Source organism: Cyanistes caeruleus, chromosome 30 (genome assembly GCF_971803275.1).
Source record: "Cyanistes caeruleus chromosome 30, bCyaCae1.hap1.1, whole genome shotgun sequence".
Lineage (NCBI taxonomy): Eukaryota > Metazoa > Chordata > Aves > Passeriformes > Paridae > Cyanistes > Cyanistes caeruleus.
The window spans coordinates 1,424,557-1,450,221 of record NC_141730.1 but is presented as its reverse complement, the minus strand read 5'-3'; the positions used below and the strand labels follow the sequence as shown (position 1 = coordinate 1,450,221).

Genomic DNA, 25,665 nt, shown 5'->3' with positions numbered 1-25,665 from the left:
GGCCCCGAGGCAGGGGGATGGCGAGACAGAAGGGATGGGCTAATGGAGCCCATTCCTTGAATAGATTCAATTTCTGCCGCGGCGGCTGCGGGGTGCGGAGCCATCAATTGGATTCAGGGGACGGGGAATCTGATTTGGAGCGGCCGCGCCATCAATTAGCCGTTATTGATGGCATTGCTCATTGGAAGTCGATGGGATTTGAAGCTGGTGGCAGCTCTCGCATACCAAACAACGCCAGCTCAAGGACAGGGCCCTGCTGTGCTCGGACCCAGCACCCACGCCAGAGGTCCCTAAGGGACCCCTTGGCCTCACCTAGGAATCCCTGAGGGTCTGGGGAAGGGGCGGTGCAATGGGCAGCCCCCGCTGGAATCCCTGCGTGGGTTCCCACAAGGCACAGCCCACCAACATCCCTGCACAGGGGTCCTGCAGGGCACAGCATCTTTGTATGGGGTGCTTTGGGGGTGTCCCCACCCAGCAGCCCCACATGGGGATCCCACAGCAGCCCAGAATCCTCGCATGGGGGCCCTAAAGAGTGCAGCCCCTCAGCAGCCCCGCATGGGGATCCCACAGGGCATGGTTGTCCCCTGAAATCCCTGCACGGGGGTCCTGCAGGGTACAGCCCCTGACCGTCCTTGCGTGGGAGTCCTACCAGTCACCATCACCCCTGACATCTCCACACACCAATCCTACAGCCACCATTGCCCCCCAGCATCCCCACAGGTGGGCCCTTTGGGGGACCCCCCACCCAGCATCCTACATGGGGGTCCCTACACGATGCCCCCCAGATACTCTCACCTCCTCCTGTGGGGAGGGTCCCACAGGACATGTCCCCCTCTGCACTAGGCAGCCTCTGTGTCCCCATGGGATTGGGGTACCCCTCCCTGCAGGGCTGGGGTGCGGGGTGCACGATGGGGTGCAGGGTGCGGTGGGGGAAGGGCAGGCAGCGGAGCGGGGGGAGGGGAGCGGCACGGTCGATGCTTTCGCTCAGCCTCTTGCCAAGCAGCTTCTTTCTCCCAGAAGCCATAAAACCTGTCTGACGTGCCCGGCACCACTGCGGCAGGCGGCCGGCAACGCCTGTGCGGCGAGGGGCTGGGGGGGCCCCGCTGCGGGCAGCCCCGGGGGGACCCTCTCGAGCCTCACAGGAGGGCAAGTGGGGGCTGCACTCGTGGGATGGGGGACCAAGAGCATCAGGGAACTCCCCTGCCAGTTCCCAAGCCTGGGATGTGACTCGGACAGGGACTCCGTTGTGCCATGGGATCGGCCCCCGCAGCAGCCTGGGTGCCCACTGGGGCAGGGGGAAACCCTGCAGCTCCCCACATCCCCCCCTTCAGGGGTGCACCTTATGGGGTGCATAGCAGATGGAGAGATGGACGGAGAGTGGCTACTGGACACCCCTACCACACCCAAAGGTGGCAAGGGGGACCACGGTGCCCGGCTGGGGGCTTTGGGTGAGTGACCCCCAAGCCCACTGCCCCCTCATCCCTTGTCCCAGTGCTCATCCCACCAGCAGGTGTTAATTACTGGCAGCTTGTCTGTAATTAATGCTCTCCGGTGACAGGAGTTGACGACTCAATATCAAACTACTGCAATTAAGCCCTTGGCCATAAAGGCTGGGCAGGGAGCGAGGGGCAGGGACCCCCCTGGAGGAGCCACCCCAGCACCGGTGCAGGGATGGGGGGCACGGGCAGGGGGACGGCGGGGGGGCCGCACACCCAGGGCACAGCGATCTTGCAAATACTGTATTGCTCAGTCACTACCAGGGGTTAAAACCAAACCGAGGGCACGAAGGAAGGCGTCTTCCCAGAAGACAGATCAGCGTGTCCTCGCTGGAGGAGGACACAGCAGCGGCGGATGCCGCCATCGGAGCTACTGCCCCATTCCGGGTTTGGGGGTCCCTGGGCCCCAGGGGCGGGGATCCGTGGGGAAAGGCACGAGATGAGGTGGCCATGGGGCGGAGCAGGCGTTCACTGAGGGGACCCCAGCACCGGGGCAGGTGGCAGCTGGGGCAGTGCCAGGGTGTGGCAATCCCAGCGCGCGGCGATGCTGACTCGTGGCGATCCCGATGTGCGGCAGCGATGTCCCTGAGAGGGAGAGAGCCCCGTCCAGGGATGCTTCAGGGCAGCAGGCGGGCGCTCAGCCGCTGTCCCAGAGCCCTCGCTGCCCCTCACCTTCCAGCCCGGAGCTCCCGGCCCCAGCTCGGCTTTGCGGAGGTCCAGCAGGCGGGTCATGGCCTGGGGCTGCCCCATGGGCTTGGGGGGGTTGGCTGTGAGGAAGAGTCTGGAAGCGGCGTTGGGGCAGAGGAGCCCATCCCCCCGCCACGGGCAGCGCCGGGGTCACATCCAGAGCAGGGCCAGGAGCACGAGAGCCAGGCACGGCTTGCAGGGCTGCGATGGGACCGCGGAGCCCCGGGCAGGCACCACATCTGCCAGGGCAGAAGCAGCGGTCAGGGCGAGCCGGTCCCCGGCCTCCCAGCACCCCCCTCCCCTCCACCGCACTCACCCTCGGGGCCCCCGCGCCCTCGGGGCTGCGAATTGGGCACCTCTGTCAGCGGCTCCGGCGCTGAAAAAAACCCCCCCGTTGTCAGGAATCTTCTGGGTTACGTGGAGTGGCCTCCGAGGCTCCGGTGGGGGCTGGTCCGGAGCCCCCGAATTTTGGGGCACAGCCCCCCCAGCCCGACTCACTGGTGCCTCGGCAGCAGACGGTGACGCGCAGCTTCAGGCATCGCCCGGCGCTCTCGGGGCTGGGGACGGCTGGGCAGGGGGGGGTCAGCGGGGACCGGCCGGCGCGGCCCCCCCGGGACCCCCGACGGCGGCTCGGGCGGGCCGGGGGCGCCCCCTCCCGGCGGAACGAGGGGACGGCGCCCCCACCCCAGAGCACCCAGAGCCCTTCCCGCACCCCGAGCCGGGCGCACGCCGACCCCTCGTGCCCCCAGCCTGGGGCATCCAAACACCCACTGCAGCCCCCTCCCCACACACCCCCACCCCAGGGCACCCAGACACCCCCTGCAGCCCCCCTCCCCACACACCCCCACCCCAGGGCACCCAGACACCCCCTGCAGCCCCCCTCCCCACACACCCTCACCCCAGGGCATCCAGACACCCCCTGCAGCCCCCCTCCCCACACATCCCCACCCCAGGGCACCCAGACACCCCCTGCAGCCCCCCTCCCCACACACCCCCACCCCAGGGCATCCAGACACCCCTTTAACCCCGACCCGCTTGTGCCGTCCTCCAGGGGCACCCAGAACCTCTCTGCACGCCACGCCCCCATGAATCCCCCACCCCAGGACATGCAGATACTCCTTGCATCCCTATCCCCTTGCGCCCCCACCCCTGGGACATCCAGAGTCCCCTGCACCTCAGCCCTGGCAACATCCAGAACCCCCGTGCTCCCCTTAACCTCAGTGACATCCTGGATGTACCCTGACCGTAAACGTGGGGATCCTGGTGACACCCAACCCTGGGGAGCTGCACTCAAGACCCCTGACATGTTCTTACACCAAAATCACCCAAGAATCACGGCACCCAGCGCCCCAACGCGCCCTGAGCCCAGTGCAGCCCCCGCGGCATCCCGAGGGGACTCACAGATGTAGTAGTAGGTCTCCCCCGGCTGGAACTCGAAGCCGAGTGAGAAAGGGGTGAAACGCTGGATCTTCTCCGAGAAGCGGACGGGCCCGAAGGGCGCCTGGGGCCGGTTGCACTCCCAGCGCTTGAAGGCGCCGGGGGTCTCGTAGCAGCCGCGGTAGCCCTCCCGGTCCACCATGAAGAGCGTGAAGGTCTCTGCCCGGCCGCTGGGCACCGCCCCCTCGTAGTGCGGGCAGTAGATGTCCAGGTAGTCATTGATGGCCACCTGGATGGAGTAGTCGTCCCGCAGGAACCTGCCGGGCAGGACGAGCCGGGAAGCCGGGGGTCCGTCGGGGGGGGGTGCCCTGCTGCGTCCTGCCCCAGCGGAGCGGGGACCTGGGCTTTCCCCAGCCACCGACCGGACACCGCCCGCAGCCAGGCATCAGCTCAGATTAGCCACAGGCCGCTGGAGCTGAATGGGCTCGGCCACCGCGGCCGGGGGCGTTTGTACAGCCACGCTGCCCAGGCACAAAGCCCCTCGCCCCAGGCACTCGCCTCGCCGCTGATCGGACACGACACGGACGCTCCCACCCCGGCACGGTGCTGGCAGGGGGTGGCGGCCGGGGCAGGGGGCACGGGGCAGGCAGGGAGGGGATGGGGCCCAGCCCCGGTACCGGTGCGGCACCGGGGATGCCGCGAGCTCACGGCTGTGCCGACAGCAAGTGCGGCCAGGCCAGGGTGGAGCAGCAGTGCAGGCACACACAAGTGCACACACGTGTGCACACACATGAACACGCACGTGTGTGCACACGCTTGGTCCCGAGCGTCTGGGACGGGAAAGAGGGGCTGGGAGGCAAACCTCGGCCCCCACGTTGGCCCCGGTGCAGCCGGGGTTCCCACGGTGAGCTGAGCCCCGGCATAGACCAGAATATTCTTCATGGGGATGGCAGCGCTGCCAAGTGGGGGAGCTTGAACCCCCGACACCCCACTCAGGCTGGGGGCTCCCCGAGAGCAGGATGGAGCACAGACTCCTGCTGACTCAGAGCATCCCACGGGAGACGCTGGCTGGGACGGGCCTGGGCAGGGCCAAGGGCTGCGGGGATGAGGCCCTGCCTGACCCAGCGGAGGGGCACACAGAGTCCCCGTTCCTGGGGCATCCGTGCCTGGTGGGGTCCCACCTCTCCCATCCACAGGACGGGATCAAGGCAGCATCTGTACCCCCAGCCTTGCCCATCACGCGCCCATCTGCCTCAGGCCAGCAGGCCCAGGACTTCCACGGGGGAGGCCCCAGGATCCTGACCCTGCTGCCTGCTCCCTGAGAAGCCCCAAGCTGGGAAATACCTAAAATGGAGGAGGTTGGGAAGAGGATGGAGGCAGACGGCGACCCACTGGTGACAGCAAAGCTCCCGGGCAGCACCAATGGCAGGGTGTGGGCTGGAGTGCTCCCCACCAGAGGGGACACCTGCCATGGACACCCACAGCCCCGAGAGTGCCACCCACCAGCTTGATGCCACCAGAGTTCAATGCTACCGTGGGCACTCAGGCTCAGCACAGGTGGGTATCACCGGCAAATTAGCAGCACCAGAACTGCCCACCAGATTGGTGCCACCAGGGGCTGGGTGCCACCAGCAGCGCCCATTGGCTTGGGGGCAACCAGAGCTGCCCACTGGTGTGGGAACACCCAGAGCTTGGTGTCACTGAAGGAGACTCATGAGCTGGATGCCACCCAGGGCTCAGTGCCACCAGCATCACCTGGGGCTAAAGCAGCACCCAGGTGTGTTCACTGTCCCGGTGGCACCCAGGGATGCCCAGTGACTCGGTGTCACTGAGCTCTCGGGTCCTCAGTAGCTCAGTGCCCCGCATGGGCACCCGGGGCTCAGTACCAGCTGGGGCACTCACCGCCCGGGGCTCGGTACCACCGGGGGGTGCCCGGCGGCTCGGTGCTACTCAGAGCTCAGCACTCCCAGGGGTTCTCACCCGCTCGACAACGCCCAGGGCTGCCCGGTGGCTCGGTACCACCCGGGGCTCGGTGCCGGTGGGGATGCCCGGCGGCTCGGCACACCGGGGGACGCTCGCCTGCTCAGCATTACCTGGGGGCTCGGTGCTGTCGGGGATGCCCGTGTGCTCGGTCCCACCGGGAGGTGCTCCCCGTCTCAGTCTCGCCCATGGGCGCCCGGTAGCCCGGTGGCCGGCAGCCCCGCCCCCCCGGAGCCCATCGCCCGCCGCCCCTCCCGTCCCGTCCCGTCGCGGCGGCGCGGGCCCGGGGCTCGGTGGGGCCCGGAGCTCGGTGGGGCCCGGGGCTCGGTGGGGCCCGGCGCTCGGCGGGCCCGGGGCGTACAAAGGCGGCGGGGCCGGCGGGGGCGGCGGCGGTACCTGGGGTTGCTGCCGTTCCAGTGGACGCCGTGGCGGAAGCCGCGCACCGGCGGCGCCCAGAGCAGCGGCGCCCAGAGCAGGAGCCCGAGCAGCGGCGCGGGGCGCATGGCTCCGCCGGCGGCGGGGGGCGGCGGGGGGCCGCGGGCGGGGCGGCCCGGCGGGGCTCGGCACGGCCCGGCCCGCCCCGACAACTTCGGGCCAATCCCGCCGCGCCGCCGCCCGGCAACTTCACCGACTGCCATTAACCCTTGGCGGGCGGCACCGGCACCCACCGGCACCGGCACCGGCACCGAGACCGGTAAGGAGCCACCGGCCGGTACCGCCGGTATCCAGCGGCACCGGGACCGGCACCAGCAGCCACGCCCCGGTCCGGCACCTCCTGGTACCGCCAACATCCACCGGGACCGGTCTCCCTGGCAACTCCCCGGTACCTCTCCCAGTCCGACACGGACGCGGTACTGTGAATATGTACCGGCACCGGGACCAGCAGTGCCCGGGCAGTGGATCTGCATCCCCGGCAACAGCATCCCTGGCACCGGCACCGACCAACACTTCTGGCATCCATCGGCACCGCCCCTGGCACCGGCAGCTCCGGCCCAATCCGGCTCCCCGCTAAACCCCACCCAGCCCGGCACCGCCCCAGGACCGGCACCAGCGGCACCGGTTGCCCCCCGCAGCCGGCTCCAGCAGCATCCATCGGTACCGGCACCGGTACCGGTATCGGCTGGGCACGCGGGGCCCGTGCACACGGGGCAGCTCTCACACACGCGCGTGCCCGGGGCCACCACGCAGCTCCTGTCTGTGGCCACGAGCGGCTCTTGCACACGCGTGTGCCCGTGTTGGTGGCAGCTGCTGCCCAGGTGTGTCCCTGCCCACCAAGCACTGCGTGTAAGCCTTGCACACGCGTGTGTCCGTGTGCACGGCCGCCCCTTTTCACACGTGTCCCTGCCCACAGAGGAGCCCTTGCACACACTCACATCCCTGTCCACCAGGCAGCTCTTGCACACTTGTGTGCCCAAGTGTGTGACAGCTCATGCTTACGTGTGCTCCTGCACACACAGAGCAGCTCTTGCACACCTGTGGCAGTGTGAGAGGCTGCTCCTGCTCAGGTGGGGCTCCCTGCCCTCAGAGCAGCTCTTGCACACGCATGTGAAGAGCACACAGGGCAGCTCTTGCACACACACGTTACCTGTGGTCTAGCAGGCGGTTTGCACACCCGTGTTCCTGCCCAGAGCACAGCTCCTGCACACACACGTGTGTGTTTGTGGCAGCCCCTCGTCACTCGTGTGTCTGTGCACACTTTGTGTGACTTTTGCACACTTACACTTCTCTGTCCCCCAGGCAGCTCTTACACACACACACACACACACACACACACACAGAGTCACACTCACACACACACCTGTGTCCATAAAGCAGATCTTACACACACGCATACCCACACAGACTGAGCAGCTCTTGCACGTGCGTGTGTGCAAGTTTGTGGAAGCCCCCGTCCATGTGTGTGCGTGTGAACACAGAGGAGTCCCTGCTTGTGTGTCACTGCCCAGGGTACAGCTCTTGCACACGCGTGTGCCCCTGTGTGGCAGCTCCTGCCCATGTGTGTCCCTGCTCTGCCTCACACACGCTGCACAAACTCACAGAGCAGCTCTTGCACACGTGTGTGCCCATAAAGCACCTCTTGCACACGCACCAGCCCACAGAGCACACACATTCCTATAAAGCACCTCTTGCACACGTGTGTGCCCACAGAGCAGCTCTTGCACATGCATGTGCCCACAAAGCACCTCTTGCACACCTGTGTGCCCACAGAGCTCTTCCACAACTGTGTGCCCATAAAGTAGCTCTTGCACATGCACATGCCCAGAGCACCTCTTGCACACCTGTGTGCCTGCAGAGCAGTTCTTGCACACGCATATGTCCATGCAGCTGCTCTTGCACACACACGTGCCTATAAAGCAGCTCTTGCACACCTGTGGGCCCACAGAGCATCTCTTGCACACGCACGTGCCCAGAGAGCCGCTCTTGCACACGCACGTGCCCACGCGCGTGTCGCCCGTGTCCCCTCGCCCCGCCCCTGCCCACGTGGCCTCCGGGACCCCGCCCCCCGCAGCCGCGCGCAGTCCCCGCCAGGGGGCGATAACGCTCGGGAGCCCCTTCCGGCGCGGGGCCTGCCGGGAGATGTAGTTCCGCCCCGCTCCCCCCGGTGCCGGTCCCGGTGCGGCGGAGGCAGCGCAGAGGAGGCTCACAGCCCCTTTATTGACGTGGCGGGAGAAAAAGCGGGCGGCGGGACCCGGCGGGGTTCGGCCTTCCCCGCGGATCCAGCGCTGCGCATTCCCTGCCCGCAGCTCAGGCCTCCGGCGGGGCCGGCGCGGGCCTGTGAAGAGAAGGGGGGGCCGATGGGGTGAGGGTGGGGTCCGCACAACTTCCCCCTGCAGCTCCCCCCGTCCCCTGCTCTGGATCTCCACCTGACCACTCCCTCCTTTCTCCTCTCCCGCCCTGTTCTGGCCCCTCATCTCTCCTGGCTCCCCTCTGGGCTCTGCAGGCCCCCATGGTGGCAGCCCACATCGCCCCCTGAGCTGCCACAAACCCCCCTGGAGCTCGCAGCCCTGTCCCGTGGGGACGGGACCCGCAGGCTGTGCTCACCTGGCAGGAATCACGGTGACATAGGGGTGCCCAGCGGGGGTCTCGCTGCGGGCCAGCGAAGGGCCCGGGGGGTCCGAGGGCAGCGGCCGCTGCGGTGGGGGAGGCTTGGCCGGACCTGGGGGCTGCAAGGGCACGGGGCTGTCACGGCTCGGCCATGGGCTGACCCCCGGTGGGATCGGGGGTGGGAATTGGCCTCGTGCCCCACACGCAGGTGCTGCTGCCGTTACCTGAGTGCTCTGCAGCACAGGGTCCGCAGGCAGCGGGCGTGTGGGGGGGGGTGGCCTGTCCGAGGGGGGGGCCTGGGCAGAGAGAGAGGGACAGTGACACGGCAGGGGGACAGGGGGATCTGGGGACACCCGTGTCACAGAAGTCCCCAAGAGCTGGAGCGCAGCCAGACATGCAGCGGGTCCCGGGTGGGCTGAGGGACCACCCCCCACCTGGGCATTACCTTGGGCACAGGGTCCGGCGGGAGAGGCCGGGAGGGCGGATCAGGCCGGGCTGAGCCGAGGGCAGCCGGCTGCGGAGAGAGGGAGAGGGGGGACAAGCCATGCAGCATGCGGAGACCCCCCTCCCGCCAGGCAGAGACAGAAACCCCCCTCTCAGTGCACAGCTCTGGGGCCCAGCCCTGGCTGGGATGGGCAACAATCCCAGCGAGCAGCAGTTGTGCCAAGTGGCTGTGCCAGGCTGCTCCGGGTGCCAAGGAGTGGGATCCCACACGTGGGATGCTCTGAATCGGCACCCACTGCCCCCAGCACCCTCATCCTCACCTTGCTGCCATGCATGACCTGCAGCTCCGTGGCCTGACGCCACTGCGGGGGCCGGGGACGCGCAGGGGGACCTTGGTTGCTGCCCGAGCAGGGCTCTGGCTGCGAGATCCTGCAGGGAAGACGCGGGATGAGACCCTGCTCGCTCTGGGCACTCGGGGGACCCCGCACGGCGACCGAGCAACACCGACACCGACACCAGCAGAAGCCCAAGAGAAACGAACCCCTCGGCGCTGGAAGATGCGACACCCTGCACCCCGGGGCTGCCCCACACCCCACGGGCACTGCCAGGGGAAGAGCGCAGCACCGGAGGCCTTGCGAAGCAGGATGGCTCGGGGACAGCCCCACGCCCGGGCGCCGGCGGTGACGTTACCCACTCCAGCCGTCTGCGGCTCCGGGACCCAGGAACCGCACCCGGGTCTCAGCACTGTGGGGAGAAGAGTGGGGGGCTCAGCCCGGGACTGGGGGGCAGTGGTGAGAGGAGCCGCGGGGATATGGGGCGGCGATGCATGGCAGGGCTGGGACCTGCGCTGGGGATGCGCGCACACGCACACACACACACATACACAGGGACGGTCACTCTGCGGGGACACTGCACAGTGCTCAGGCAGCCACCACAGGGAACAAATGTGTGTGTGTGTGCACATGCACGCTCCCTGCTGCTACACACGCACACACGCACATGCTCACGTGTAGGCGGCTCCAGTGCCTGCCATGGAACACACATACAGAGCTGTGTGTGCCACCTGTGTGTGTCACAGCACACACATGCAGAGCTGTGTGTGCCACCTGTGTGTCATAGCACACATGTGCAGAGCTGTACATGCCACCTGCGTGTCACGGCACACGCATGCAGGGCTGTGCATGCCACCTGCGTGTCACAGCACACATGTGCAGAGCTGTACATGCCACCTGCGTGTCACGGCACACGCATGCACGGCTGTGCGTGCCACCTGTGTGTGACAGCACACACATGCAGAGTGGAGTGTGCCATCTACATGACACGGCACACACATGCAGAGGGGTGTGTGCCACCTGCGTGTCACACCACACATGTAGAGGTGGGTGTGGCACCGGTGTGTCACAGCACACACATGCGGAGGTGAGCGTAGCACCCACGTGCCACCGATGTGCCTCAGCACACGCATGCAGAGGCGAGCGTGCCAACACTTACGTGCCCCCCACATACCCCCAATGTGCCCCCCACATGCCCCCCCATCCCTGGTACCTGTACTGGCAGGAGGAGCCCTTGCCAAGCTGGCAGAGGCGCTTGTGCAGGCCGGCACGGCGGGCTCGGCACAGCCCCAGTGCCAGCGCCAGCCCCAGCAGCGCGCTCAGCAGCAGGGCCGTGGGCAGGGCGCTTCCCCCTGCGGGAGAGCAGCACGTCAGCCCCCGCCGTGCCCATCACCCCCCCGACACCCGCACAAAGCCCCATTCTCTGCGCTCGCCTTGTCCCTCACCTCGCTCAAGGCCGGCAGGGCCGCTGTCCTGGCTGCCCCCCACTCCGGGGCTGTCGCAGGCCGGGGGGGCCCAGCCCCGCTCACAGTGGCAGTGCCCGTGATTGTTGCACACCTGGGTAGGTGACACCGACTGAGCTCAGCCCCTGAGGGGCAGGTCCCCACTGCCAGCATCTGCTCCCCAGCCCCGCGCTCACCCCGTGTCCGTGGCATTTGTTCTGGCACTGCTGGTCACTCAGCACGGAGATGTCCTGGCACCGGTGCTGGAGGCACATCTGTGGGGGATGGCGTGTGAGCACTGAGAGACCCCTCCTGGTCCCTCCCCTGCTGCCTCACTGCTCACCTTCCCGGGGCCACAGGTGGTGCCAGGCAGCACCATGGCCGCATCGGTCACGTCCTCGTCCCCAGGCAGCGGGGTCCCCTGGCAGGACCCTTCTGGTCTCTCCCCATGGGTGCTGCTGCGCTGGCACTGCAGCATCCCACAGCTGGTGTCCCTGCAGGGACAGAGGGGTCAGGGCAAGGAGCACGGCAGGGGGGACATGGAGAAGGATGGGAACGTCACTCACTGCTGGGTGCAAGTGACATAGGAGCCGTTGGGGAGCTGCCCGCAGTGCCCACGTTCGTCCCCTCTTGTGTTCAGAGCAGCCATGCAGGAGCTGGAGACAGGACTGGCACCTGCAGTGGGGGCAGAGACCCTCAGCAATCCTACCAAGCCCCCAGCACCCCAGCCTGGCCCTGCTCTACCTGGCCCCAGCAGCTGCTGGCACTGCCCCTCGTAGGTGGCACAGGCCCCGCTGTAGCAGCGTGCCCGCCCGCCGGCACAGGGCTGCCCGTCCTGCAGGAACGTGTCAGGGGGGCAGCGCGGTGAGACCCCGTCACAGAACTCGGGCAGGTCGCACTCGCCCAGCAGCTCCCGACACACGTGTCCAGCACGGCGCAGCTGTGGGGGGACGTGGTCACATAAACTGGGTGAATGGGGGGGATCACACATGGGCACATGGCATGGGTGCCCATCCCCACACACCTGGCAGTCCTGGCAGCAGGTGTCCTTGCTGGCACACACGGCCCCTGGCATCAGCTGGCAGGAGCTGCTGTTGCAGCAAGGATCGGTGCACTCCTGCAGTGGAGGGGCTGCAGTCAGCAGGTGCCACCAGCACCCACCACTGGGCACTGGAAACCTCCTTGCCAGCCCCAGACACCCCTGAGCAGAGCCAGGGAGAAATGGGGTGGCTTCAGGGCCTTAGGCCTGCCAAGAGCCCCCCGTACCACACTGAGGCCGCAGTCGCATTCCTCGCCCAGCTCTACGAAGTGGTTCCCACAGGTGGGGCTCCCAGTCAGGAGCTGGGGCTCGGGGACGTTGGAGAGGCACCAACCCTGGCCCTGCTGCAAGCTCTGCTCCAGGTCCTGCCGGCTGCAGTTGCTGAAGCTCAAGCCAGGTGTCAACCTGCAGAGCCAGGAAGGGGCCCATGAGGTGAGGAAGGGGCTTTCCCCCAGCCCCCGAAGGCCTGCCCGCTGCCCTCACCCCGTAGGCGGTGCCATGATGCAGCCGCGGTCGTGCCGGAGGTCGCCACAGTCGCAGAGGCGCCCGGCGCTGTCGTGGCGCATGCCCAGGTTGTGCCCCAGCTGATGGGCCACAGTGGAGGCCATGACGAGGACGCTGACAGAGTGGTCCTGTGGGACAGGAGGGTCAGGGCGGGCAGGTGGTGGGAGGATGGCGTGGGGGGACAGAGGAACTGACCTTGCTGACCCCCCCGGAGCGTGTGGGGGAACACATAGAGGCTTGAGTCGACATCCCTACTGAGACATCAACAAAGTGGGCGCCCCTGGGGAGAGAGCAGAGAGGGTTGGGGGGCTGTTGAGGCCTCATCCCCCTGTCCCCACCCTGTCCCCCACTCACGTCAGGAGCTGGGCATTGTCGTGGGGCAGCTGGGGCAGCAGCTCCTCCTGACGCCAGCGCAGGAACCGCTCCAGCACGGCCCGGGCGCTGCTGCCCACCGCGATCTTGTCACCCTCGCTCCAGACCTCCACTGCCAGCAGGGCCACCCGCACTCCCAGGGGACGGAAAAACTGGGGGGGCACAGAGGGGTCAGAGCTCCCCCAGCACTGCAGCAGCAAGAGCACGGCCGGGCACTGGGCTGGGATGGACCAACCCGACGGTGACTCACCACATCCACCTGGTTGGCAATTTCCAGGGTCCGGGTGCGAACACGCTGTAGGCTGGGGTAATTCTGGAACTGGAGAAACAGAAAGTTAAGGTGATTTGTTTGTTGTTGTTGTTTTGTGTTGTAGTTAAAACTTTGTTTTGGAATGTGGGGGGAGTAAGTACAGTTTTTGATAACAGACTTGGTGGTTTTTTTTACTTACTTTTATTTTTAGATGAAGTTTTAAGGATATAAAACTTATTTTTGGGTTAGGTGGACGAATGGGGATATAATTTAATATCACACTCACTTTAGGACATTTTACTTTTTATTTTTATATTGACAACTTACTGTTAAAACTAACATTCTAACTCTGCACACATATACACACATAAAAATTTCTCTTTCGTTTTACCTCAAAAAAAAAAAAAGGGCTCAGAGGGGTGGCTGTGGGAAGGGCAGCCCCTCTTCTGGGGACACCACCCAGCACTCACCGCAGCGTGGTCCACCACCATCACCAGCTCCACAAAGCGCTGCTCTGCTGCTTCCCGCTTGTCCTGGGGACAGAGAAGGGTCAGAGTGCTGGGACAGGGACACTCTGTGGGGAAAGACCCCCGGGTGACCTACCCTCTGCGGCCAGAGGGGCTCTGCTGTCTCTGCCCCGGGGCGTGGGCCCTGCCCACAGCTCTGCGGCTCCAGCTGGACCACCCGAAGGTGGGATGCCACGTGTTGCCCTTGGGGGCTGCTGGTGTCCGGCTCCAGCGTGTAGCTCCTGCTGTCCGACAGCCAGAGGCGGCCGCTGGGGAAGGACAGAGGAGCTGGTACATGGAGCCTGTCCCATCAGCAGCACAGTGGGAGGGGGCTCACAGAGCACTGGGCTCAGGGGCTCACCTGAGTCCAGCGCAGGCACAGAGGTTGGCCCAGGAGCCAGGGAAGCCTTGTACTGTCCCCTGATAGCAGCAGTGCTCCTGCAGCAGAGAAGGGGGCTCAGGATCCAGCCTCAGGCTGGGGTGTCCCTGGGGAACAGGGACAGCTTGGGGACAGCACAGGTGACAGCCAGGCCTGAGCCCATACCTGCTCGCTGGGCTCCTGGATCACCCGTGTGCCGTCAGGCAGGTAATAGAGCAGTGCCCCGGTGCCCTGCACCAGCTCCCTGCCAGAGACTCGTGTCACCCCACAGCAGGGACACCCAGCTCACCCTGCCCTCAGCACAGCCTGCCAGGAAGGGAGGACCCACCACCTCCCACCCTGCACCCTGGAGCCCCCACCCCACCTGTGTCATGGATGGAGACAGGGAATAAGGGACCCCCACTCCACCACGGATAGAGACAGAGCCCAGGGTCCCAGGAGGATCCCCACCCTGCATGGCTCCAGGAGCTCCATCCCACGCCCTGCTGTCGCTCCCAGAACCACAGGCTCACCAGTTTTGCTCCAGCTCCAGCAGCAGCCGCATCCCCTCCAGCTCCAGCAGGACTCTCAGACGGGCGGGGAACCCCCCCTGCCACAGGCCGTGGTTTAGGGGGCACCCCTGACCCAGGCTGCCCCACGCCCTCGCACCCCCCGGAGCACGGTGACCCCCGCGGCGGCCGGGGACACGCCTGGCCCCGGCGCGTGCCCGGAGGGAGAGGTTCGGAAGGGATGCCCTGCCCACCCCGCAGGAAGCGTCCCTCCCTCCCGCGATCATTGTGTAGGGAAAGGGGGGTTGGACCGAGCGGGGCCCCCACCCCGTTCCCCCCGCTCTTCCTGCCCGGTGCAGCGCGGCGGAAACATTGGAGTGACTCCCGACGGCCGCGGGGTGGGCTGGGCCCTTCCGCCCCAGCCGGGAGGGGCGCAGGGTGGGTACCCCGACCCAGAAAGGTCCCTCTCAGCATCAGGAGGGAAAAGGCGATTTGCTGAGGGCTCCCCTCCCCACTGCTTCTGGGACGCCAGGGGCTCTGGGTGCTGGAAACCTCAGGGATGTGGCACCAGCACACCGCATGTCCTGCGCTGAAAAGAGGGCAGGGGGAGGTGGCAGGGTGCAGGCAGCCCCCACGGCACTGTCACAAACGTGGGGGACCCCAGGAATGTGGGCAGGGGCTCACCTGGGTCGCTTCTGCCAAGCTGAGTGTCTGGTTATCCCACAGAACCCACGGGGTCACAGACCAGGAGTGTCCTAATTCTTCACTGTGCTGCTGCGAGCTGTCACCTGCACAGGGCCGTGTCAGCACTGCGTCACTCCTCACATCCCAGACCCCCAGGGTCACCCATCACACCCTGGACTGCCAGCCTGCACCCTGGACCCTCCTGGTCACCCATCGGAATCTGGTCACCCGTCACATTACAGCCCCCTGCCGTCACCCACTGCTGCCCGTCTGGGCATTAACCGGGACCCCCACAATGACTTCACAGCAGCCAAGGGCACGGGTCCCAGCAGAGCTCGTGGGGAACCCCCCTGTTCGGGGGGTGCAGGAGGACGGGATGGGCTCCTCGGCCAAGCCTTGCATCACCTCGGCCGGCTGCCCAGTACAACCAGCACGGAGACTGGGCAGGGCTGGGAGCCCGGCTCGGCTGACTCCGACCCACCGCTCCCGACAGCTTTTGGGGAACCCCTGCCCATGGAGTCCCTTTTTGGGGGATGACGGAGGGGGTTTGGAGGGGGCACACAAACCCTGCTCCCCCGGCCCCGCCAGCCCGGGGAGCGCCGGGTCCCGGCGGCTGGACAGAACCGCACCGAGCATCCCGGGGAGGGACCCCCGAGCATCCCGGGGAGGGACCCCGGAGCATCCCGGGGAGGAACCCCCGCGCGTCCCGGGGGCGCACCGAGCGTACCGGGAGGACACACCGGACATCCTAGGGAGGGGGCAACAAGCTTCCAGATGAGGCTACGACTCCCGATCCCATCCCGGTCCTCCCGGGCCGCTCCCCGTGGGTATCCCCGCGATGCCCCGGTCCGCGGTCACCACCGACGCCCCCACTCGGGACCCCAGTTCCCCGCTCACCTGCAGCGCTGGTGTCAGCGGCGAGCAGCAGCCCCGCGGCGAGCAGCAGCCGCGGCCCCATGGCCCCCATGGCCCCCCCGGGCCGCGCCGCCCCGCCGTGGCCGCCCCCGCCGGTTCCCGTCGCGCATGGCCCCGGCCCCGCCACCGGCACCGACCCCGCCCGGCCCGGCCCGGGGGCGGAACTTCCCTGCCAGCCCCGTGGCCCCGTTCCGCTCCCCCGGCACCGCCCAGCCCGGGGCGGAGCGGGGGCGGCTCCCTGTGCGCCGGGAGGGTCTGGTGCTGGCCGGGGTACCGCTGCTGAGAGCCCGGTGGTGCTGCTGCGGGAGGGTCCCCTGCCCATCCCGAGACCCCTGCCCTCATCACCCCCTAGAGTGGAGACCCCCACCTTCACCTCCCTGGAGAGCAGAGGCACTCACCTTCACCATCCCATGCTCTAGAGACCCCTCCTTCATCATCCTGTACACTGAAGACCCCCATCCTCACCACCCCGGCGGGCAGAGCCCCCTGCCGCCATCCCCCAGGGCAGAAGAGACCCCCATGTTACAGCAGAGACACTCCATCACCATCCTGTACTCCAGACCCCCATGCCTTTATCTCCTCATGCAATGGAGACCCCCACCTTCATCATCCCAGACAGCAGAGACCCCAACCCTCATCACACAGCCACCACACAGCCCCACCTTCACCCGTTCACACACAGAAGACCCCCCACTTCCCCCACACCCCCTTTCAATGCCCTGCCAGATGCACCCCTCAGACCCCACTTCATTCATTGCTGGGGCTCCCTCCTTGCTGCTGTCTTGGAGGAGGCTGGGGTCTGCAGGACCACCCTCAAAACATAAGCTCCCACTCCCCTCCAGCACCGCTTGCAGCCCGAGACACCGCAGGAGTCCTGCTCCATCCCATTCTCTGTTACTGGGTGCAGGAAGATGATCCAAGCAAGGCTTGATGGCCATCCCATCTGGGTCACCAAAATGTTCTCCTGAAATGGGTCCTTCCCCTGTTTGTGCAAGAGGCCAATCCCACCCAGAGCTGAGGGATCCGATTTGTTTTCAGTTCTGTGCCAGGGTCAATCCCCAGTGCAACCCCCAGCGAGCAAAGTGTTCACTATTTCTACACTTTAGCAAACAAGTATTAAACATTCATGTTCTGCAAGTTACACAGTTCCTCATTAATTAGTATTAATTAGTATTTTCTTTTCTATTGGTTAAATGATTCTCTTGCTTCTCATGCTAATTAGGCTGCATGCTCAGTTTTCTCCTTTTGGGTCAGTGGGTTTCTTGACTCAGTGGTCATGATCTTCTCTTGCTGCAATTACCCACTTTGCCCTTTTGGCTGGTGGCCGTCCTTGTTTGTTCCTCTCCATCTCGTGGTTGTGTGGCCAATGTCCCTGCTCTGTGTGTTCAGTGTTCCACGGGCTCTGGTTCCCACTGATGGATTGGCTCAAGTTTCTTCTCTCTGCAAGAGCTGAGCCTTATTAAAGCTGCAATTACTGACACGTAATTACACAGAATTTCTCTGCTAGGAAGATGAACATCAGGGTGAGCAGCACCCGCTGCAGCAGAGTGCAACTGAAACCGCTGAAGTGTTCTGAAAGCAACGGAAACTGACAACGGTGGGACCCCTGCAAGCGGTTGGAAACTGCTCCCTCAGTCTGTGGTTATCCACAGAGAGGGACCAGCAGGAACCTCAGCATGAGGCTGGTCTCGCGGCTGGGCAGAGCCCTGCGAGCCTGGAGGGGCCGGTGCAAGAAGCGGGCTCTGTCGCCAGGGACCAAGCGCCGGCCAGAGGATCCGAACAAGGCCCAGGAGTTCGCCCGCAGCCTTGGTGGCCTCACCCTGGGCCTGGCTCTGGCCAGCATTTATGGGGCTCTGGTGCTGCTGGTGCAGGGCCACAATGTCTGGTACTGCCTGAGCATTACCATCACCCTGGGAGCGGGGCTGGGGCTGGGCATGGCCTTCTCCACCAAGACACGGAGGATTGTGCTGCTGGCACTGCCACACTTCTTCACCAGTAAGCAGCCACGGGTCTTGCGCTGGGAGCTGGGGGTGCCAGGGGATGCCGGCTCCTGGCTGAGCCCCAGGACTGCCCTGTTTTTGCAGAAGAGGGGAAGATGATGATCATGATGCTGGTGCTGTGCCTGACCATGCAAGGCCCTGGCACCAATCTCCTGCACAACATCTCCCAGGTCGCCAAGGCGCTGTCATGTGGGGCTGAACTGGCCCAAAACCAGACGGCCGAGCGGCTGCAACGCGCCAAGGAGCCGCTGCTGAGTGAGCTGGGGGCTGGGGGAAAGTGCAGGGACTAGAGAGGCCCTTCCTGGGAGAGCCACAGACACCTCAGGCTACCCTCACTCTTTGGGGTATGCTCAGGTGTCCCCTCTCTCTGCAGACGTGCAGAAGAAGATCAAGGAGCTTGGCCAGAACGCCAAGGTGGTGGGTGACCGAGTCCGTAAGTTTGTCCGCTCCATCACAGACTCCACCAGACACGTTGGTGAGTGGGGTCCCCGGGGGTGTCCCCACCCCCAGCACCCCCCACCCTCCTTTCAGTCCATCCCCATCTCCAATGCCCGCTCCCTGCCCACAGCCCGAGCCCTGCGCAACGTCTGGCTGTGGCTGGCGAGGGCTGGTAACATCTGTAACCGCGAGCTGGGGTCACCCCAGAGCAGCTGCTTTCGCTACATGGACAAAGCCAAGGACAGATGTGAGCGTGCCCTCCCCCTCTTCTTCCACGTCTGCTATGTTGTCCACAGCTTCAAGGTCCTCTGCCACGTAACCGGTGCTTGTGAGTGCCTGTCCCTCTGCCACAGGGGGCTAATGGGGTGATGGGGCAGATCTGTCCCCATCATGGGGACCCAGCCCTAGAAGAGATCCCCTTTTCTGCAGTTGCTGCCATGTTCTGCTCCATCCCTCAGTACATCCAGAAATTCATCCGGATCAGTGTCACAGCCCGTGAGTATCCCAGTCCCATGAGGGGGTGGGGGGTCCTTCTCTGCGCCCCTTCTCTGGTTCTCGCCGCAGTGCACGGCACCTCTTGTCACCTCTGCAGCCCTCACAGATGCCCTGAATCGTGTCCGTGCTGAGTTTGAGTTCAACATCTCGGTCGTGCACCACTTCAGCGTCAACCTCAATGCCAGCAAGAGCCTGGGGGAGGTGTCTGCCGACATGATGGAGGCTGTGCAGCAGCACATGGAGCCCTACTACCATGTCCTGGAGCTCTTCTCCTACATGTCCATCTTGGCCATCCTCTACTTGTGCTACCAGTGAGTTGTGCTCCGGTGACCCGTGGGGGCCCTGGCGTGCAGGTGCTCATCTTCCACGCTGTGCCCCCAGAGCGATGCGGTACCAGCGCCGCTACCTGCGGGACGACACCTTTGACAACATTTACATCACACGGCGCTTTGTGGAGCTGGACCTGCGGTGTGCAGAGGAGGGCAGACCCACCGTGCTGCCCCTGTCGGCGCGGGAGAGGGGCCGTTACATCCCCCCAGGTCAGCCCTTCCCACCAGGGTATCCCCCAGCCCAGCCCTGAGCCCCCTGAGCCACCTCATGGTGCTCCCGTGGCCATCCAGGTGCGCTGTGGTTGTCAAAGAGGGAGCGCCGCCAGTACGGGCTGCAGCTGTTCGGGTTCCTGCGGCACGTGCTGCTGGGGCTCAGCATCATCCTGGCCGACTACAGCATCTTCTGGCTGCTTGACCTGTTCCGGCACCAGCTGAGTGCAGAGATCATTGCCAGGGGTGAGCAGCACCCTTGGGTGCTCTGCTGGCTGGGGCTCAGGGCTGTGGGATGGCCCCAGATCTGAGCCGCTCACCCACAGCACCATCGACAATGAACATCAGTGTCAACGGGACGGGCTACACCAGTGAGATCTTCCAGGATCTGGTGTCTGCCTTCAACACGCTGCAGGAGGGCAAGGTCTCGGTGCTGTCCCAGGTCTGCCTCATCGAGCCCGTGGAGCCCAACCACAGCACCTACGTCACCATAGGTGTGCAGAACGGGGGTGCTGCAGCCTCAACAACTCAGGTGGGTGAGGGGATATAGGGTGGTGCCACACCTACATAACTCGTTTTCTTCCCACCAGGAATCCTGTACGGTGTCTGGCTCTTCATCTGCATCTTCGGTTCCTACATGGCGCGCCTGCGCCGGGCAGTGTGTGCCGCCTACTTCCCATCCCGTGAGCAGGTGAGAAGCCCCCTGTGTGTGTGTGTGTGTGTGTCCCTCTACACTCTCTCAGCCACCAGCTGCCCTCACCCTATCCCCTCCATGCCAGGAGCGCGTGGCCTTCCTCCACAATATCATCCGGGCACGGCGGGAATGGCTGATATTTGCCCTGCGCCAAGCTGGCACCCAGAACTTGGCTGACACTGGGAAAAGCAGGTTCTTCCTCATCCTCATCTCCAGGTAAGCTCTTCCAGGGGATGGAAAAGGGCAGCATCATCCCCAGGGGTCTGTGGCAAGGACCCCGGGTTTGACATTGCCCCATGGATCATTTGCTCTGTGCTTGCAGGTTCCCTCTCCTTGTCCGCCTCGCTCGTTGCTTGGGCATCCAGCACAAACACTGCCTGGTCTGTGGGACTGCAGAGCAGCTGGGTCTCAGCGCCTGCATCACACCTGGCTGCAAAGGTAGGAGCACGCACAGCTTGGGGACCCCTCCCCAGAGGATCCCACGTTTGCCCTGACAGGCCCATTTTCCGCAGGGTTGTATTGCAGAGAGTGCTACAGAGCCCTGAACAACACCTGCTCTGTCTGCATGGCCCCCTTGAGCTACCCGGCCCCTGGGGATGAGGAGATGTGAGCAGAGGGGTGCTGGGAGCCCAGCCAAGCCTGGGGGGCTGCAGTTCACCCTTGCCCTCTCTGCCCCTGCAGGGACTCCAGTGATGAGGAGACACCAGAGCTGTGGCTGGGTGCTGTGCGGGCGCTGCGGGGCCAGGAGCGAGGGCGGCAGCTGCTGCAGCGCATCAAGGACATGATAAAGGGCCAGAGACTCCCCTCCAGAACGGCCACCCTGCTGCAGGACCAGCTGGAGGAGGAGGAGAGCGCGGGGATGCTCTCCAGGTGAGGGCTGCCTGTGGGGATGGCAATGTCCTCCTTCCCTTCCAGCCCTGGGAATGCTGGTCCCCAACACTTGTCTCCCCACTGCCAGACACAGCTCTGACCACAAGGAGCAAGCTGAGAGAAGGGACAGAGAGCTGCAGGAGGTGGTGGTCCTGCAGACACCCAGACATGTTCCCTCTTCACTGGAGCATCCCACTGGCATCAATTCTGGGGTAGAATCACGCCGTCCTCAGAAACCCCCCAACACAAGTGAGCTCTGCTCCCACTCCCCTCCCAGCCAGGCTGCCCGTGGGCAGTGGGAGCAAGCAGGGCTGACACCTCCCTCCCTCCCCACCCAGTCCTGAAGCGAGTGGTGGTCTCGGTCCTGCCCGGCCCGTGCAGCCGGTTCCTCTGGAGCCGGCCAGACGAGTATCGTGGAAGAAAGGCGCTGCTGGGCGCTGGCTTCGGGATGCTCCTTGGCCTCGGTGAGTGTGTCCCAGTGCTTTGCACAGCATGGGGCTGGTGGTGCTGGAAGCTCAGGACATATTGTTGGGTGTTGCAGGGCTCTGCCACCTCCTCATCATGCCTCTGGACCTGCCAGAGACACAGAGGGTGAAGCTTACCTGGGGGCTGACAGGTGAGGAGGGGACTGAGGTGATGGGGACCATCAGGAGCCCCAGGGGGTTCTCTGTGGGACCATGGGGTCATCTCTCTGCTCTTCACAGTGGTCACTGCCTTGGGCTGGGCCACATCCCCCCAGTTCCGCTGTGCCAACATGCTCATGGTCCCCAAGTTCCTGGGAAAGGAGGGTCGGCTCTATGTTGTCTCCTTTGTCTTTGCTGCCATCTACAACGGTAGGGTCCCCCCATATCCCCGAGTCCCCCAGTGGGGTTCTGGGAGCTGGTGGGCTCTGAGCCACCCCTGCTGCCACCAGGGCCTGGGGCCAACCTCTGGTACAACCTGATGGAGACAAAGCGCTCGATGGACTGCGTGGTGGAGCTACAGGTCAACCACACACAACACCTCTGGCAGGCATCGACAACCCCCCTGCGCCAAGTCATGGAAGAGCTGGTGGTGAGGAGGGGTCTGGGGCAGTGGGTGCTGGGGGGGCCGGGGGAGCAGGACCAAGCCTCTGCCTGTGTCTGCCTGCCCTGGCAGAGGAGCGCAGAGACCCTCAACACTGAGATGCAGAACATCTCGCGCGCCTTCGTGGAGCTGAACGAGCAGGTGGCCAGCGAGGAGGGCTACGACCTGCGGCAGCGCCCAGACACGGGCACGCAGTCGGCCCCCAGCACCCAGGAGCTCTATGAAACAAAGACCAAACTTCGCTGTGAAGGTGAGTGGGGTGGACAGGGACTGCCCCAGAGGCCACAGCTGTCCCCACAGGGAGCCCCGGTTGAGGGCTGGGCCGGTGGGGCTGGGGCTGCACAGGCAGCTGAGGGCTCCTGTGATCCACCCAGCTGTGATCGAGAGGGGCCTGCAGCACTGCACAGACCATTTCCAGAACATGTACAAGAAATGCAAAGAAAAAGTGACCGTGCCCCTCGTCAGCCACCTCATCTGCCTGCCCATGCAGTTTGGGTTCCTCTGCCACTCGGTCAAACGTAGGTGACCCTGACCCTGTGCTCCCTTGGAGGGCAGATCCAGTTCTGCCCCTGCAGCCCCTGGCACAGCAGCCACAGCAGTTTCCATCTCTGCAGTCATGAGCCACTGGTGCGAGAACAGGATCCCTGTGGATGGGAACTTCGGGAAGATGTATGACCAGGTGAACAGCTCCGTCAACAGCCTCAGACAGGAGTTCAGCGCCAGCATTTCCTACCAGGTGAGTGCCTGGGCATCCTGTGGGTGCCTGTGCCCATGGCCAGCTCCTGCTCTGTCCCATGGCCCCTCTGCCGCAGGAGGAGCACCATAAGATGCTGGTGGGCACCGAGATAGCGGAGCAGCTGCGGCAGGAGGTGACCTCGCAGCTGCAGAGGGAAGGCGCCCGCCTGGGCCTGGCTGTCTCCTTCTTCCGCCTGCTGCTGTCCTTCACCTTCCTCTTCGTCTTCTTCTCGTGAGCCTTGCGATGGTCAGGGGGTGGGGGTGACACCCCTGTGCCAGCTGCGGGGCACGGAGGGGTGGGGTCCTTCTTTGGCAGCAGGTCTAGAGGGGGACATGAAGACAAGGGAGGAGTCCTGGGGGTTGCACCCAGTGCCTCCTTCACCCCAGGGCTATCCTCTCTCACCAGGGCTTTCCTCTACACCCATCAATACCTTCACAACCTCGGCTTCGACAACTGCTACATCACCACCTATTTCCGCCAAATCGATGCCCGGCGTAGGGAGCAGGTTGGGCAGGAGGAAAGGGGTGGGGGGGCAGCCCTGGGTGTCCCAGGGGCTGCACTGAGACACCCTCTGCCCCCCACCCAGAACAAGCAGACGCTGCTGCCCCTGCTCCGGGAGGAGATCTCGTCTTTCATTTTCCCGTGCAAACCGGCCCTGCAGCGGCCTGAGCTGCAGCACATGGTGAGGGGCTGGGGGTAACCAGGGGCGTCAGAGCCCGGGGACAGCAGGCAGTGACGGCTCCCCTGCTCCCTGCAGGTGCTGGAGCTGCTCAGGTACATCCCAGTCCTGCTCTTCCTCCTCTTTGTCTGTGGCCTGGACCACTTCATCTTCAGCATTCTCAGCATCATCCAGCATCATTCCTTTATTGAGTATTCCTACCAAAGTGAGCTCGTGGCCCTGGAGGGCCGGCCCATGCTCCCACCATGCCCCCCAGCAATGCAGAGGCGCCCTCAGCCCTCCCACCCCGTCCTCAGCCTCCCCACCCTCCCATCCCACAGCCAGCCACCACTTGTCCGTGAACGTGATGGGCACATCCCTGATGGCGGAGCTGCTGCGCGGCACCATCGGGGCCCTCAACGCCTCCTTCGACACCGAAGTGGAGACCTCGAATCTCGGTAAGACCCTGCCAGGGTTGGGACCTCCCCCAGCCCCACACCCGGCCGGGGGGCTGCCTCAGGGGGCTCACGGCGGTGCCGTGTCCCCAGCCTGCCTGCCGCAGCCCACCGGGATGACGAGGCAGCAGTACCTGAACACCTGCCTGCCCCTGGGCGCGCTGGCCCTGCTCTGCCTGGCCCAGGTCTACCCGTTCCGCCTGCGCCGCGCCATCGCCGCCTTCTACTTCCCCAAGGTGAGCGCTCCGAGGGCTGGGCACGGCCTGGGGGTGGCTTCTGGGCTGGGTTTTGGTCTCCAGCCACCCACCGCTGACGGTCTCTGCCGGCACAGAGGGAGAAGGCTCGGGTGCTGTTCCTGTACAACAGGCTGCTGCGGCAGAGACAGAATTTCTTGCTCCTGCAGCGCGGGCGCGTAGCCCGGCGGGCTCGGCACGCTCAGCCACCCACGCTGGTGAGTGGGGACACGGACACGGGGTGCTGGGTGGGGGTACCCACCGCCCCTGGACCCCACGGCCCTTCTGGCCGAGCCCCACAGCGGCCCGTGCTCGCCCCAGGGGACGTGGCTGTGGTGTCGCCGGCGCTGGCCCTGCCTGCGCCGCTGCCTGCGCCAGAGCTGCACCTTGTGCGGGACCCCCGAGACCCCCCAGCACCAGCCCTGCCCCAATCCCGACTGCGGCGCCTTGTACTGCGAGTCGTGCTGGAAGCTGGAGGGGGGCACCTGCCTCGCCTGCAGCCCTGCGGACCCCGACCTCGTCCAGGAGAGCAGTGAGGATGAGGAGGAGCAGGGATATGCGGGATGAAGGTACTCGGTAATAAATGTTTCAAACCCCCGTGCACGGCGTGAAGCGGGATCTGGGGGGTTGTGTCTGCCGGGGGGGCGCTGAAGGTGCGCTGGAGGATGGAGGTGGGGGGCTGGAGATGGGGAGGATGGGGGCCCTGTCCCCAGCAGCACCACTGAGGTCTCTGTCACACAGCGCACGTGGAGCTGTCCCTGCCCTGCCTGGCACTTCCCTCCCAGGGCTGGGGGCACGACAGAAACAGAGATGGGGGCGCAGAGGGGCTGTGGGGACAGGGACAGGTTTGAGTGCACTGTGAGGAGGAAGATGGGGGCATCCCGTGCCTGGGAACAGGGACATGGAGGGGTGGATGGCACCGCAAGGGATGGGCAGGGATGTGGAGGGGCTGAGCTCTGCCCAGCCTTGGATCCAGTGGTGTGGTCACTCTGTCCTGGCTGTGCTCCGGTGCTGGGATCTCCCTTTTCCCCCGAGCTGAGCCTTTTAAAGCCCCTGAGCTGTGGCCGGGCAGATCTGAGATTTCACCACCACACCCATAAACTCTCCCTTTCCCCTCGGTCAGAGATACAGACCCGCCTTGGCCAAGCCCCTCCTGCCTTTCCCAGCTGCCGAATGTTTGTGGCACTCACATTTCATCTTTCAGTCTCACACTGTTGTCTCCAGACAGGTTGCCCAGCCCTGCTCTCTGCACAGAGCAGTAAATAAATCAAATACCTCGCCCCGCGTGTGGATTGGCCTCTTGCACACTGGGTGAAAGAACCTGTTCTGGGACAACACCACCCCCCCGTGGCTCAGAGCCGGTTAAATCTCCTTCCCGGGAATTCTTCCAGCTTGGTGATTACCATGTAGTGAACAGAAGGAAGAGATGAGAGAGAAGAGAGCAAATGAGGAATTCTACGGTGACCAATAGCAACGCCAATCCTTAAGAATATAAATCCCACTAGCAACATTGCTCCTATTTGCATCAGCCATTTCCCCACC

General features: G+C 65.0%; 3 protein-coding genes across 21 annotated transcripts; 1 reads left to right on the top strand and 2 right to left on the bottom strand.

The window, feature by feature from the left end:
* Window positions 1-1,725: 1,725 nt before the first annotated feature.
* LOC147648792 (ephrin-A4-like) lies at window positions 1,726-6,961 on the bottom strand. The gene is made up of 6 exons (XM_086866247.1): window positions 5,937-6,961; window positions 3,585-3,877; window positions 2,682-2,750; window positions 2,500-2,559; window positions 2,169-2,422; window positions 1,726-2,081 (listed from the first exon to the last, which is right to left on the bottom strand). Exons 1-5 carry the CDS (start codon window positions 6,461-6,463, stop codon window positions 2,334-2,336), a joined length of 1,038 nt encoding a protein of 345 aa, XP_086722373.1. The 5' UTR covers window positions 6,464-6,961; the 3' UTR covers window positions 1,726-2,081; window positions 2,169-2,333.
* Window positions 6,962-8,176: 1,215 nt separating this feature from the next.
* Window positions 8,177-16,036, bottom strand: ADAM15 (ADAM metallopeptidase domain 15). 12 transcript variants are annotated; one of them, XM_086866204.1, is made up of 25 exons: window positions 15,923-16,036; window positions 15,026-15,129; window positions 14,366-14,442; window positions 14,019-14,097; window positions 13,836-13,912; window positions 13,572-13,743; window positions 13,439-13,501; window positions 12,969-13,037; window positions 12,701-12,870; window positions 12,542-12,626; window positions 12,326-12,474; window positions 12,070-12,247; window positions 11,828-11,920; window positions 11,548-11,743; window positions 11,370-11,478; window positions 11,147-11,297; window positions 11,001-11,078; window positions 10,807-10,918; window positions 10,575-10,713; window positions 9,720-9,773; window positions 9,350-9,458; window positions 9,031-9,099; window positions 8,810-8,881; window positions 8,583-8,704; window positions 8,177-8,313 (listed from the first exon to the last, which is right to left on the bottom strand). In XM_086866204.1, the coding sequence occupies exons 1-25, from the start codon at window positions 15,990-15,992 to the stop codon at window positions 8,286-8,288; spliced, it is 2,625 nt and encodes an 874-aa protein (XP_086722330.1). In that variant the 5' UTR covers window positions 15,993-16,036; the 3' UTR covers window positions 8,177-8,285. The 12 variants fall into 12 exon arrangements, with proteins under 12 accessions (XP_086722330.1, XP_086722333.1, XP_086722332.1 ...); XM_086866207.1 differs by lacking the exon at window positions 8,810-8,881; XM_086866206.1 differs by lacking the exon at window positions 9,031-9,099.
* A 95-nt stretch (window positions 16,037-16,131) lies between these two features.
* On the top strand, window positions 16,132-25,633 carry DCST2 (DC-STAMP domain containing 2). 8 transcript variants are annotated; one of them, XM_086866195.1, is made up of 31 exons: window positions 16,132-17,935; window positions 18,025-18,195; window positions 18,314-18,415; window positions 18,509-18,706; window positions 18,808-18,873; window positions 18,971-19,184; window positions 19,255-19,412; window positions 19,494-19,658; window positions 19,739-19,906; window positions 20,003-20,103; window positions 20,192-20,322; window positions 20,429-20,544; window positions 20,619-20,712; window positions 20,788-20,976; window positions 21,065-21,225; window positions 21,315-21,440; window positions 21,518-21,592; window positions 21,681-21,809; window positions 21,890-22,029; window positions 22,114-22,291; window positions 22,416-22,559; window positions 22,656-22,777; window positions 22,854-23,008; window positions 23,183-23,282; window positions 23,364-23,459; window positions 23,535-23,661; window positions 23,777-23,893; window positions 23,984-24,126; window positions 24,257-24,341; window positions 24,445-24,692; window positions 25,515-25,633. In XM_086866195.1, exons 1-30 carry the CDS (start codon window positions 17,617-17,619, stop codon window positions 24,657-24,659), a joined length of 4,305 nt encoding a protein of 1,434 aa, XP_086722321.1. In that variant the 5' UTR covers window positions 16,132-17,616; the 3' UTR covers window positions 24,660-24,692; window positions 25,515-25,633. The 8 variants fall into 8 exon arrangements, with proteins under 8 accessions (XP_086722321.1, XP_086722320.1, XP_086722316.1 ...); XM_086866194.1 differs by having other exon boundaries at window positions 25,348-25,633; XM_086866190.1 differs by having other exon boundaries at window positions 24,222-24,341.
* Window positions 25,634-25,665: the final 32 nt, after the last annotated feature.

Bases quoted from the DNA above. Each gene is read 5' to 3' on its own strand.
- LOC147648792 (XM_086866247.1), bottom strand. From the start codon at position 6,463: ATGCTGTTGCCGGGGATGCAGATCCACTGCCCGGGCACTGCTGGTCCC. The intron at 2,751-3,584 runs GTGAGTCCCCTC...CCCCCTGCCCAG, and splicing joins GGAGACCTACTACTACATCT to CCGTCCCCAGCCCCGAGAGC. The intron at 2,423-2,499 runs GTGAGTGCGGTG...CTGCCCTGGCAG, and splicing joins AGGGCGCGGGGGCCCCGAGG to ATGTGGTGCCTGCCCGGGGC.
- ADAM15 (XM_086866204.1), bottom strand. From the start codon at position 15,992: ATGGGGGCCATGGGGCCGCGGCTGCTGCTCGCCGCGGGGCTGCTGCTC. The intron at 13,744-13,835 runs GTGAGCCCCTGA...GTCCTTCCCCAG, and splicing joins TGTGCCTGCGCTGGACTCAG to CGGCCGCCTCTGGCTGTCGG. The intron at 8,882-9,030 runs GTAATGCCCAGG...CTCTCTGCCCAG, and splicing joins CGCCGGACCCTGTGCCCAAG to GCCCCCCCCTCGGACAGGCC.
- DCST2 (XM_086866190.1), top strand. From the start codon at position 17,617: ATGAGGCTGGTCTCGCGGCTGGGCAGAGCCCTGCGAGCCTGGAGGGGC. The intron at 23,009-23,182 runs GTGAGCCTTGCG...CTCTCTCACCAG, and splicing joins TTCCTCTTCGTCTTCTTCTC to GGCTTTCCTCTACACCCATC. The intron at 23,283-23,363 runs GTTGGGCAGGAG...CCCCCCACCCAG, and splicing joins ATGCCCGGCGTAGGGAGCAG to AACAAGCAGACGCTGCTGCC.